At 40.7% G+C, this 13,542-nt stretch overlaps 1 protein-coding gene across 3 annotated transcripts in view; it reads left to right on the forward strand.

The window, feature by feature from the left end:
• Positions 1 to 13,542, forward strand: part of SNAP25 (synaptosome associated protein 25) — a 77,003-nt gene that overhangs the window by 43,528 nt on the left and 19,933 nt on the right. For all 3 annotated transcript variants that reach the window (XM_017673970.3, XM_017673967.3, XM_017673968.3), the window contains exons 2-3: positions 4,411 to 4,546; positions 6,283 to 6,324. In XM_017673970.3, coding sequence (XP_017529459.2) covers positions 4,475 to 4,546; positions 6,283 to 6,324 — 114 coding nt within the window. In that variant the 5' untranslated portion in view covers positions 4,411 to 4,474. The remainder of the gene's footprint in view (positions 1 to 4,410; positions 4,547 to 6,282; positions 6,325 to 13,542) is intronic.

The following is a 13,542-nucleotide window of genomic DNA, read 5'->3' on the forward strand; positions in this document are numbered from 1 at the left end:
AGAGATACTCAAAGTACAGTGGACCAAAAACATTTAGCATTGCCTAGGGGCTTTCTAGAAATGCAGAATCTGGGACTCTGTCTCAGACCAGCTGACTCAGAATCTCAGAGTGGGACCTCGCAATCTGTTTTTAACAAGGAGATTCTGATGCCCGTTAAGGTTTTAGAAGCACAGCCCTTGACCACACCTGGAAAATTGCTGACTTGGGAACATTAAATGCCACCTGGGCAGGGGTGTCAGAACAGTTGATTCAGTCATTCATTCAACAAGTCAATTAATGTGAGTTGAACACCTACTAGGAGCCTGACCCTTTACCAAACACTGTTGAGTTGGGATAATTAATAGGATACTGTTAGGCCCTTAACGGACTTGGAGGTTGTTGTCCATCAGAACCCCAGGGAGTAGTTTTGAGTGATTCTTCTTCTAATTTCTTAACTTAGTAAACAGGCCCTGCTGGCAGTAAACAGGCCCTGCTGGCTGGGACAGTACTACCAGCTCAGGAAACACACAGTATGGGGGTTTAATGTGTGAAGTGTTACATGCTACCTAGATAATAAATACTGTTTCACGATTAACATCCGTTTAGCTAATGAAATTACCATTAATCAATATCATTATGCCTCTTCAGGTACTATCTCCTAAAATGTTAATAAGCTTGTGTTGGGTTTGTGGGGACAGTTTATCAAATGCCAGCACTAAATGTCCCAACAGAGGGCCGGCAGGTGTGCTGCATGCTCACTCGTGTGTGTTCTACTCAGGAGAGTGGACATTGCTTTTTCAGCTTTGAAGTGCTGTGCATTTGAGAACTGTCAAGTTCATCGGCACTCCTTCCAAATTGCACACATACCCCTACATTTTAGAGCACAAGGACTGTGTAGGGGCTCCCCGGGGACTGGAAGCAATGAAACCAAAGGTGGTCACCACAGGGCTTCTCTGCCCTCATGCCAGCTGCTCACCAGCCCGATCATCATAGGTTGCCATCAGCCTGAAGCCAGGGGGACCCTTCAGCTGTTCTTCAGGTTCTGAGAATAGCAGTTTTGAGAGGAGATTGCCAGGAAAACATGAGACGTGTGTGTGTGTGTGTGTGTGTGTGTGTGTGTGTGTGTGTGTGTGTGTGTGTGTGTGTGTGTGTGTGTATCTAAGACACAGAAAGAAAGAACACAACCATCAGCAAACAGACTCAGAAGAGTGGGAATTAGCAACAGGCCCGCAGGTCTGAAAGCACATAGACCCCCATGCCTTCTAATAAACCAGCCCATGAAAAGGGAAGATCAGTCTCTTACTTAGACCAAAGGACAAAGTTCCCCCGAGGAGCCCAGCAGCAAAATACAAAGCTGGAGAACAGGGAGAGAAGGCTGTCGTGTTTGTGTCCACGCGGCAATTCTGGAAGAGGTGTTGCTTAGAGCCTGGCAGTTCGGGCTTCTGCTGGTTTTCCACTGGTGCCTGGCACTGCAGCAGCCTGCCTCCTGCCCAGCTGTGAGTCAAGGAAAGCTAATTAAAAAGTATTGGATTTGTTCTTCCCTTAGCAAAGGGCACATATAGGCTTATCCCAAATGAGCAAGCCTTACTGAATATTAAGCCTCCACATCCTTACAAACAAGATTGATAAGGACTTTCTATAACGTAGGCCCCTCCACAAGCCTGTGAGACTGGTATTATTTGCCCTGTTGAGAAAACAGGCTCAGAAACAACGATAAGTGCTCAGAGTCACCCAGCAACTGCGTGCTGGAGCCAACAGTCCAATTAGGTGTTTCTGATGTCAAAGCCCTTATTTACCGCACTAAGCCACAGCCCACAATCTACTCAATGTTTCAACTGATGCACAATTTTATTCTGGAGGGTAGACTCCAGTCACTCAGCAGAACATTGGAATTTAGTTTCTGTTCATCTCAAGGTCCAGGAGTGACCTGCTGTACATTCCATTTAGCCTCTGTTTCTTAGATCCCTTATTTCCAAATGGAGACCTGTATTTAAGTAAAACAAAGCATTTAAAGTTCTACTTCATATTGTGAGTACATATTCTGGTGGCCAGAGTGTGTGTTCACAAATTAGCAGGTTCATGGTACAATCAAATTTTTAAATGACTGCTCACAAAACTAACCTAACAGAAGCTTATGACTTTTTTTTTTTGTAAATGCTGATGTTAGAATGCAGACCTTAAGCTTTTTTTCTTCTTTTTTACTATGATTTAACATTTGATACTTTGCTCAGGAACCACCAGGTAGAAAAGAACTGTGAAATCTGTTATCTCCAAAGTAGTTTCAGTTTAGGACTCCTGCTAACTAGAAACTCTGAATACTATGTTATTCCCAAGAGCCATCCATGTCAAAGATTCTACTGACATGAACTAAAATCCCAGGGGAACCCAGCCTTAGCTGTGAGAAAGCTGTCTGGCAGTGGGTCTGGGAGATGGGGCCGTAGACTCCCTATCCACGGCCTTACATCAGGGGCCTACCTCTGTGAACGTTGGGTCCCTTACCTTCCAGTAAGGATGTTCCTGATTTTGTTGGATGAAGAGTTTTTATTTTATTTTTGCAAAATGTGCTTTTCATACAAATAATAACAGTAGTAATAATAATAGTTACACATGGTATAACCCCAAGGACCTAAGTTTAATTTCTTTTCCCAGCTTCAGTTTTCAATAGAAGGACAAACAAATGTGTTTTCAGATGGGAAATCATGCAGTATGCGATGTTTCTGTTCCATTTCAGGTTTCTTCAGGCCTTCATAACACCAGCTGCTGTAACAAAACAAAACATTCCTATGTTCAGCAGTGTAGCACCACAGAAGTTCATGGGCGTCTCATATGAGGGTTCAGGTCTCTCTGGTTAACCAGTTTTCCTCCCTACAAGACTTCAGATGGCCCAGGTTCGCACTGTCTCATGGCCTGGCTATCCTCTAGGGCCCTGTTTTTGCAGGCAGAAATAGAAAAGAGAGGGTATGAAAGGAATGCCTGCTTCTGAGCTCCCTTAGTTTGGCAGGGACACACATTTCCACTGCCGCTCATGAGCCATCTCTACGCAGAGGCACCACCTCCTTGCAATGGAACTGGAAAGGGAATTCCCGGCTGATCGTGCCCTACCGACTCCAGGTCACAGGTGGCCATCTCAGCCTCAAGGCAAGAGCCCATCCCTTCTACAGTTGTGCAGCTCACAGAGAAGTTTTGATCATATCAAATACTTATCCCTTCGAACCCTTCCTTAGACCCTTTCCCCTCTTCCTTCTTATGACCATTCCTGGGGACATGACTGCCTCAGGCCTGCTGTTACCCATGGGCAACAACGGTATGTCCTCAAAATTAGTTTTACAATGAGTAATCCAATTTCCTTATTTTATCCATCTTCCCAATTAGACTGTAGTTCTCTGACAGCAATGAATTTGCCTGTCTGATTCATCACTATATCATCAGTGCCTAACATTATCCTGGCATATTACCAATACCCAATAAATATTGGAGAAGGAAGGAAAGAGAAAGGGGGGGCGGGGAGGAAGAGAGGGAAGGAAGGACTGGCTGGCCCTGTGGGGAATTCAGTTTGGCTACCTGTAATTTGCACTATATGGGATTTCAGAAGTGTAACCGAGAAATGGATTGGTTACATCTCAGGGACAGGATTCATCCCTCTTTGGAAAAACTGCTGTGCACACTCATCTAAGCCCCCTTGGCAACCTCTGATAACAACTGAAAGAGACTAATACTTCTGAATCCTTCTAAATACAATGGTCTAATACTCAACAGCAAAAAGGAATGAGCAATGAATACATGCTACAACATGGATGAATTTCAGAATAATTGTTCTAAGTGAAAAAGCGAGGCAAAATGCAGTACATGTTGCATCATTCCATCTACATAACATTCTAGGAAATGCAGACTAAATTATAGTGACAAAGCAGATAAGCAGTTGTCTCAGCACAAGGTAAGTGAAATGGGATAGGTGGGGGGATAAGATTACAAAGGGCGAGGAAATTTTGGGGGTGATGGATATGTTCATTTTCTGAATTGTGGTCATGGTTGCCTGGGTATTTGCATATGTCAGAACAAATTGTACACTTCAAATATGTGGGATTTATTGTATATAAATGATTCTTCAATAAAGTCATGAAAATAAAAATAAATAAATGTAAGATTATTTACCACATACCCCCATACCATCATTCCAAACTCTTGGGTGATTGTGTCTTAAAAAATACTTCATAGGTAGACAGGTATCTATCTCCATTGTAAAGCTGGCAAGGATATGCTCAGAGTTTCTTTTGTAGAAATAACGAAATTCTGTTGACCTCTGAGTGTGGCTTCCAGATCAGAAGATGATGGAGTCATGGAGGCAGATCCATTTAGATCTTCCCCTATTTGCACACATCTGCATGCATATATAAAGTTCTCACCACATGTTCAAATCTGCTTCTTCTCAGTGTCCGTGGCCAAGCCCACCGCTGACCCCCCTGGCCAGGCGCCCAGACATCCCCCACCACTACCATGGCTGAAGACGCGGACATGCGCAATGAGCTGGAGGAGATGCAGCGGAGGGCTGACCAGCTGGCTGATGAGGTGAGGCATGGAGACACGGGAAGGGAGAAAAAGACGGGGAACTGAGTAGATGTCTTACTCGGGCTCAGGTGGGAAAGGTCTTTCTATGTGTCAATAAAAACAAACAAACAAACAAGGAGTATGACTGTTGTTACATTTTCTAGTATTTTGCAAGCTGGTATTAAAATTAAGTTACATAAACTGAAAATTAAATAGGTTATATTAAAAATACAAGGTAATAAATACTCCAAATGCATCATCTACTAATTATTTTACTGTATTTTACTACTCTTTATGCTCTTAAAGCCCGTGACTTGTATCTGTAGTGCAGGAATACAGTATAAGGGTGCGTTATTGTGCATCCTCCCAACTTCTCTTTCAGTGATGCCATGATGCAGTTAAAAATCAGACAGAGGAAGAGTATATTGCAGGAATTCTGCAAACATTATGAATCAGGGTTTGACTTGCTGCTTTAATGATTGTCTAGACTTAAAACAGTAGGGAATATGTAAAAAATGTAGATTAAACTTAGAAGTGTGCACATCCATTGCCATTACTCTATAAATAACACAAAAAATGGAGAAAAATCTTCCAGTACTTAAGAACTTTTATTGTCTCCCACAAAGAAATCACTTGCATCACTGACAAACTAGTAAAGTTGCAACGTATGTTCATTGCTTCCCCTTCCTCATAGTCATTCATGTAAATGAAAATATCAGCACTTGTGTCAGAACCACACTTGTTCTTTGCATGTTTAGTAATGGACACAAGAGTTCACCAAAAGTTAACAAAAGCTTTCTGTGAGAATGAATTGGCTCTAGAGAATTTGCAATAAAGAGTATTATGTATTTTATTATTACTTATAAATTTTGAGTGATTCCTCCCTTACATCAGGAAAATACTAAATTTAAGTACATGTATATATTCATATATTTTTTCCAGAGAGCTGCTTGTGGAACATTTGCCCGTATACCACAGCTTACAGCTATGCTGTCTGCAGCCTGCTGACAGCTTTTCCACTAAAGTAACATTCTTCACCTTCCTGCAGAATCCTGTTCCAAATAAGTTTGTCACATGAAAGTGCAGCTTTGAGAGATCACTGTTCTAGGGATTCTAGTAGTTTCAAAGAAACTGAGAAGGAAGTGTCAACAATGTGCCCGAGGGGCCAGCACTGAGTTTCAGATCTTCCCTCTCATTTTTCTTATCTAAGGAAGAAAAAGATTATTATAGCTGTCTCCTATATGCTAGTTATTTCAAACATGCTCTATATTTTTTTCACTGTAAGGCAACGGCTTAATTTGTATTGATGAGAACTTCTAATTGTGTTTCTAGGAGCTTTATGAGAAACTTGATGTTAGATTCACCTCAGTTCATGAAAAATTATGTTTGTGTTTAAAAATTCACTATTCCTGCTCCAGGGAGGCCACATTTACCCTCTGAGCATTTGAGATCATTGTTCATGCATCCTGCACTCACAAAGTGATGTTTTCCAGATTACTTTGTCTTTGATATCAAGATCAGCTTCATATGGTTTTGACTTTAGGAAGATCAGCTTTAATGTAATTGCTGCAGGGAATCTTACTATGTAGAAAGCCTGATAAAAAAGAGACTGAAAATGGGAATACCTCTTTGTTTCGGTTACAAACTTAAAAGGATGTGTGATAGCCATTCTTTGTGTTTCCCTGGTGAAGAAAGTAGTTAGGATTTTCTAAGTCTTCTGGATCCTGCACTCATAATACTTATGTTTTTTATCTTAGTCGCTGGAAAGCACCCGCCGTATGCTGCAACTGGTTGAAGAGGTAAGTGAGGAATGACCATATTTTAAAATGAACAAATCCCTTTTGCTGATGTATTATTTTCCTAGACCCTACTGCCTTTCCCTAGGCCATGGTCCCATTGATTCCAATGCTAATGTAACCTATGAAGAAGCCATATAATGAGAGAGATGCTGTATTTAAATTGCCAGGTAGCCATTAAAATATTTCTGACTTACCCTCCCGGCAGAGGCTACCTTATAGCTGGGAAGCAGAGAAGGAACTGTTTTCAAGTAAATGCTCCTGAGAAATCACCAAAGATTGAATCACTTTAAGCAAATCAGAGCAATTTTTATCTATGTAAAAACTTCATTTGTAATGATTTTGAAGCTAATCTTGACATTCTCTGTTCTGACTTTAGCCACATATATGACCTTTAAAAATAGGCATCCATATAGATATAACGTTTTTAGAAATTGTTATATTTAGAGTCAGGCACTAGACTTCATGAAATAATAGGAAAATTCCTTAATAAAGAAAATTTCAAGTCCAATAATGCAAATATAGAAAAGCTCTTTTATATTCCTGACTCTAGATTGAACATCCATTTGTGAGGCATGGTTAATGAATCCCCAACTATTTTTAAATGGGTAAAATGGGGCAGATGGCAATAATGGAATCAAAAGAGCATTTGCAATAAACCTTGCTCATTCCAATTTAGGAGAACAGCAGTCAACCAAGAGGAATAAATGGATTAATTGAACTTGTCCATTGGGAGAGATGAAGTGGAAAAAGAATGGAATGGGCTATATTTATCTTAACTGAATAAAACAAGCCTAATAGTTTTTAATTCAGTGAGATGCTATTTTAGCTATGCTCTGAAACTGCTTATCAATGTATAATCTCATGTGTGGCTATCATTTTTAGAGAGCTTGGGTGTTCTCTAGTAGAATGATTAAATGAGCCTACTCACCTCATGCCACTGTAAATTGCTTATGCAATAACATGAAAGGAAAAAAGGTACGTTTTATAAGGCTAAAAGGAAGCACAGCTGCCTCTCACACTACAGAAGCCAACATTTTCCCTTCTATCTGCAGCTTCAGCTTTTACCTAGGAATGAAATATGGCTAAATGCAAATTGCCACAGGAGGGCTGGAGAGAAGGTAGTGAACCATGAGTTTCCCGGACACCAGGGATATGCACGTAACAAAATCTGTTATCACAAAAAATGACAATTTGAGCCTGCAGTATAGCACAAATTGGCCCCCACAGAGAGGCAGGCCAGCAAGGGAGCTCTTGGCAGCACAGGAGAGCAACCTTTGCTCTCTAAATGAAGAGAAATGGGTGTTTTTGCTCTATTCTGGAAACACCGTTCATGCAGAAATACTTGAAAACCAAGACAGAGACAGATAATCTAAATCCAAGAGTGTTGGTGAGGCTCTCAGAGCAGAGCCATCGTCCCTCAGTCTGTTGTGAGAACAAAGGACAGGGCCAAGTGTTGGGGTCATTCCCGTGGGAGCTCTCACACTGACCCGAAGGAAGCCCGGAAGTCTGCTGATGGAATTATCTTGATAATCCATCCAAATTATCTGGATAGTCAAGATGTATCTTGATACATCTGTATGGAACCACAGCCTCCAAGCTCACTTTTCATTTTTGTTTAGTGTATATATACATGTGATGTAAATTATCACCAATTTGAATCATCACCAATTTGCCCACTTGTGCAGTGTTGAAACACTGCCTAGAACAAAGAAAGTGGTAGAGCAGATGCATCGAAACCTATCACTTTGCACTGGCCCCCTCCCCCTGATCAGAGTCTTTGGGCCATGGACCCTTCTTTTTTGTGTCTTCTTAAACTGCAGACAGTGTCACCAGTCTTGAGAAAGAAGTGTCTGCTGTAATTTATTCTGGGGAAAAACAAATTTTCTACAGCTCTACTGATTGAAGTAGGCTCCTTGAGTCACACATTTTTGTTTCTTCTAAAGTGTTTCTCAATCAAGCATGAAGTTGCATCTTAAAACAAAGGGTGAAACAGATGGAAGCTTTCTCCTACCACTGATAAATGAGAGGAGGCAGTATATTAGACTTTCCATCCTTAGGAATTTATGAGGAAAGCATTATTAGAATAGATTGATTGCTTTTACTTCCTCCTGGGTTATTTTATATTGATGGTCAAACTCCCATAGTGTCTAGGGCATTGGCTATTCAGATGATAGTCTGCTTTTCAATCAAAAAATGAATTTCTCTTGATAGAGAATCAGCATTAAATATTCATCAAAGGCAGAAGTCATTTAGAAAATCTGAGCAATGAAATACCAGGATCTTTCCCATGATCCCAGAGTGCATCAATGCTATATAATTTGAATTGAGCTGAATTCTTATTGAAATTCAGTCTCAAAGACAGGAAAGGTTACTAAACTTGTGAAGTCTCCTTAAGGCAAACAACTCCACTTTCAGTGGAATATGTGACTGTACCATGCTTCATAGACTTCAGGGTGTAACAGAGTGGGATACATTGAGGTTTGCTTTTTAATGGAAGCCATTATCAGCACTTCAAGGACAATGAGAAGTTACATAGAATCAGTGGGGAAAGTTCAGAAAAGCTAAAAACCTGACCCAGATAAAAAGACTCATTTGGTTCCCAGCCTGAGTTGGGAACTGGCTCTTCTGACTGATGCTATGGAATGGCTGGCTCTAGGTGTGGGAGAGAAGATAAAAACTGATAGCATGCTGGAGAACAGATAGAAAATAGCTCTCCAAATTCAAAGGCTTACCCGACTTTGGAGCACAGAGAGGGGAACCATTAATTCTGGTGGGAGAGTCACAAATGTATCCTCAAGGAGGGAATATTTGATTCTAGGCAAAAAAGTTAATCCTGCTGACATTAAATGCAGGAAATGAAGTCCACATATTAATGCCTTGAGCTATGAAAACTGAGCCCAGGAACAGCCCCTCTGCTTTAGGGCAAGTCCATTCAAAAGTACCACACAGCGCTTTCATGGAGTGGTGGGTATAGAGGGCTTCCCAACATTTCATGATGTTTTAGCATCTTTTCATTCCAACTTATCTTTCAAGATGCTTTGGCTACAAGAAAAGAGTAAGCATTGTAAAATATGCCAGACTTTCTGGTAAAAATGAAAAATCCAGGCTGGGCAGGTGTTTTCAGAGAGGCAGATGTGGGGTCTTTGGGAAGTGTAGCACTTAAGAGTGCCTGCACTATCCTAGTTTTAGCTCAGATTTATGGAACTTTGGGGACAACATCTCAGAATGACCAAAGAGAGGCTTAAAAATGTTTTGTAAACATGATGTTAGTTCATCTACAGGAAAGGAAAAGTAATGAGAAAGAAATGAAAATAAAAAAAGAAAGAAATGGAGAAAAATCCCTCACATCTCCAACTCTGCTGCTTTTAGGTACAGAGTTGTCCCAGCAATCTCAAACAGAAACCAAGAGTTGAACTAAGACAAAAATAGAACCGCCTCCTCTCACTCCTAGCTATTCAAATATAATACTCGCTAAGAAATAAGAGAAAGTACTATTCTGCCTTCCCTAAGATATTATCCCCATCCCTATCCTCTCCCTTGTGCTGCTAGTTCCTCCAAAGAACAATCTGGTTATTTGATAAAAGCTGTCAGCAAAACAGTGGAGCCAAATGTAAGTTCTAACATTTATTGAGAACCACTTTGTGCTAGGCACTGTGCCCAGAGCTATATCATCATCAGGCATGTATTACATAATTTAATTTAATCCTTTCAGCCACCTTTTGTTACTATTTTGACCTCCATTTTACCAAGGAGGAAATTGAAGCACACAGTGGTTAAGGGACTTGCTTGAGGCACACAGCTACAAATGGCAGAGATGAATCAAAACTCAGGTCTACCTGATTCCAGAGTGTGAATTCCTATGCACAGCACTTCTCTTCCCTTCCACCTGCAACTCCTACGGTATTGACTTTTTCCTTTGAGAGTTCCACAAAAAGCAAAAGAATCTGACAAAACAAACACAGCAGCTCATTCTAAACAGATTGAGACTCCACACAAATTAAATCCTTTATTTTAATATATTCTTCTTCAAACCCCAGCCTCTCACAGAATGGAACTTTCAGAGAGGTCTTTGCATTCTGTAGCTCATTTTATTTTTGTAAGAACTCTGGGAAGTGAGGGAGTTATTTCTGTTCCCATCTGGCAGGTGGGAAAGCTGAGATACAGAACTGGTGATTCCAGAGCAAGAAAACAGCAAAGATAAGTCCAGTATCCAGAATTACTGACTCCCAGATCCCAGCTCTGTTCCCCTGACCAGACTGTCCCTCACTCTGTGAAGCACAGTTGAAAAGCCATGCGTTTATCTGGCCTTGCCCTTAGTGCCTGATACAGAGTGGAGGCTCAATAAACATGTAGTGAGTGACTGAATGAGTGAAGGAATGAGCCTAGCAACCACCCAATCTTATTTGGCATCTCCACCCTTATCTTCAATGTGGGGAAGTATCCTGAAGGTCACCTGACTGTCCCACAGTCTCACAGCGGGTGGCTGTGGCTGAGCCTTGTGCACAGCCCAGCATTGCTGACTCCCTGATCACTTCTCAGTGCTGCTTCTCTTCTCCCAACTTGTGACAGACTCTCGCTCCTTCAAATTTGTTCTGCGAGTCATTCCAGCACTGAAATATTTAGCACCAAACTGAGCAAGTGAGGAATTATACTTTTATACGAAACTTGCAGAACTCCATATAAAAGAAATTATTCCAAGTAACAGAAAGTGTAAACAGATGAGAGGTGATCTGACCAAATGGAAATCCCAAACCCGTTTCCCCCCCAAACCTGTTCCCCAGTAGACTGGAACAGGGTCTCATGCGTGGCCTTGAGCTGGGTCCTTGCAGGAGAAAATGCTCTGTAAGGTGACTGTCGTCACCAGAACTTGCACTGTCACGTCCACATGCCCAAATAAGCCATCTGCTCTTCATAGTTTCTTCTCATAAGCAATGGCTAAAATTTGCAGGAAAGGGCATGGAAGTTATTAAAATACAGGCTAGTGGAGATGAATGCCCACTTACTATACTCAAAGAAAAAGATTCGGAAATGTCTTCTGAGGTTGAGAGTCTTGCTGCTCCGTGTGTCCCAGCACCAGAAGGATGCCCAGCATAGGAGAGCTTCCTCAAAATGTGAAATCTCAGGCTCTACCCCAGTCCTATGAATCAGGAGGATCTACATTTTAACAACCTATTTCCTGTGCAAGAGATTGGTATGCACATTCAAGTTTGAGAAGTATGGTCTAGAAATTTCTGATGGTAATCAGTAATGATGATTATTTTAGTTTTGCCTAGATATCCTGCTACATATACATGCATTTTTGGAAGGTATTTGTTTTATAAACATGTAAAGCCAGCTATAGGCCCAGCACCATTCTAGCATGAGCCACATATTAATTCATTTAATTCAAATAACAACTCCATGAGGTACTATTATTATCACTATATTACACATGAGGGAACTGAGCCACAGAGCAATGCAGCCATTTGCCTGAAGTCCTGGAGCTAGGAAACGAAATCCCCCAGGTTCCAGGATGGAGTCTGGCTCCCAATCTGGGTTGTCATGTCTCCAGAAGCCATCCCAAGCCATCATTCTCCAAACTGAAATGCCAGATAGGCTTTTGTGTCCGGGAGAATTAACTGCATGTATTCTCTGAAATGGTGAGTTTGCAGAAGCTCACCGAAATCATTTAAAGTGTTCTATCGTTGTACAAGCATTATTGGAATTGTTAAAATACTATTTAAAAAAAAAAAAGACCTCTGTTGACTTCCACCAACATCTCAGTCTTTCTTCTTACTTTAAAGTAAGTCAGTGAGAAATAAGTCAGGGGCCATGAGATATCTTCTTTCAGAGTTTATTCTAGGGGCCACCATGAGCTTTCCTTGAAAAACTAATCCAGACTGTAAGCAGTGCCATTTTATTCTTATTAACGATCACCCTGTAAAATGGAAAGTCTTTACTTAACTAATTAGAATTCTTAATGATGATGATTCCTAAGTATGAGCTATGCAAGTATCTCTGCTCCTTCTCCCTACCCACCAACTCCCACTCCTCTCTACCAAATAGTTCAGGTGGGGTTTGATTTATTTAGATCATACGGAGTGAGATAAGGAGAGCCTTTTACAGATTCCTGCACAGAACTGCAGCAAAGCTTGAGGATGAATTTTTCTCACACTAAGTTATTGTGAGGAATTTTAGATTTCAGAATAAAGGACCTGATTTTTCATCTGTTAATCCTTCTAAATTTCACAGAACTTCTCTCCATAGAGAGAAAATGGGAGGGTGTTTCCTTTTGAGCTTTATTTCTCAACCATTGTGAAACAATCATCTCTTTTGATAAACCTAAAAATCTCATCCCCCATGATTCTTTTTTTAATTTGAGTATAGTTAATATACAAGATTATATTAGTTTCAGGTGTACAATATAATGATTTGACAGTTATCTACATTATTAAATGCTCACCCTCATAAGTGTAATTGCCATCTGTCAACATACCAAGATACTACAATACTATTGACTATATTCCCTATGCTGTACTTACATCCCTGGGACTAATTTCTTGTGATTGGAATTCCACGGCTCTTTATCCCTTTCACCTATTTCATCTACTTCCCGCTCCTCCATGGTAATCATCAGTGTCTTTTCTGTATCTATGAGTCCATTTCTGTTTTATTTGGGTGTTTTGTAGGTTCCACCTAAAAGTGAAATCATATGCTATTTGTCTTTCTCTTCCTGGCTTATTTCCCATAGCCTGAGACCCTCTGGGTCCATCCATGTCATTGCAAATGGCAAGATTTCTTTCTTTTTTAGGGCTGAGTAAATCCTGTAAGGTTAGGTTAAGTTTCCTTTATGCTCCTGTGTTGAGTGTCCCCATTTTGTCCCTGACATAAGTGGCCACATTTTAACTTGGTCCTACAAAGGTTATATCCGAATGTCCATTTCACCAGTATCCAAAGAGATTAGGATTGTACCCACCTAATTAGTACATTAGAGTCTGCCATCAAAAAATCCTGATTCTCTTACTGAGAGTAAATATGAGAGTGAATGTGGTCTATTCACAAGCAGTGCTGTTCTAGAAAGAACCACGGCACAGCCATCACAGAGCACGAACCAGTAGTAGGTCAGGAATAGGACCACTTTATTGCAAATGGCCGGATTTCTTTCTTTTTTATGGTAATAATCCATTGTATATATGACCATATCTTCTTTATCCATCCATCTATCCATGGACACTAGGT

This window comes from Manis javanica, chromosome 5 (genome assembly GCF_040802235.1).
Source record: "Manis javanica isolate MJ-LG chromosome 5, MJ_LKY, whole genome shotgun sequence".
Lineage (NCBI taxonomy): Eukaryota > Metazoa > Chordata > Mammalia > Pholidota > Manidae > Manis > Manis javanica.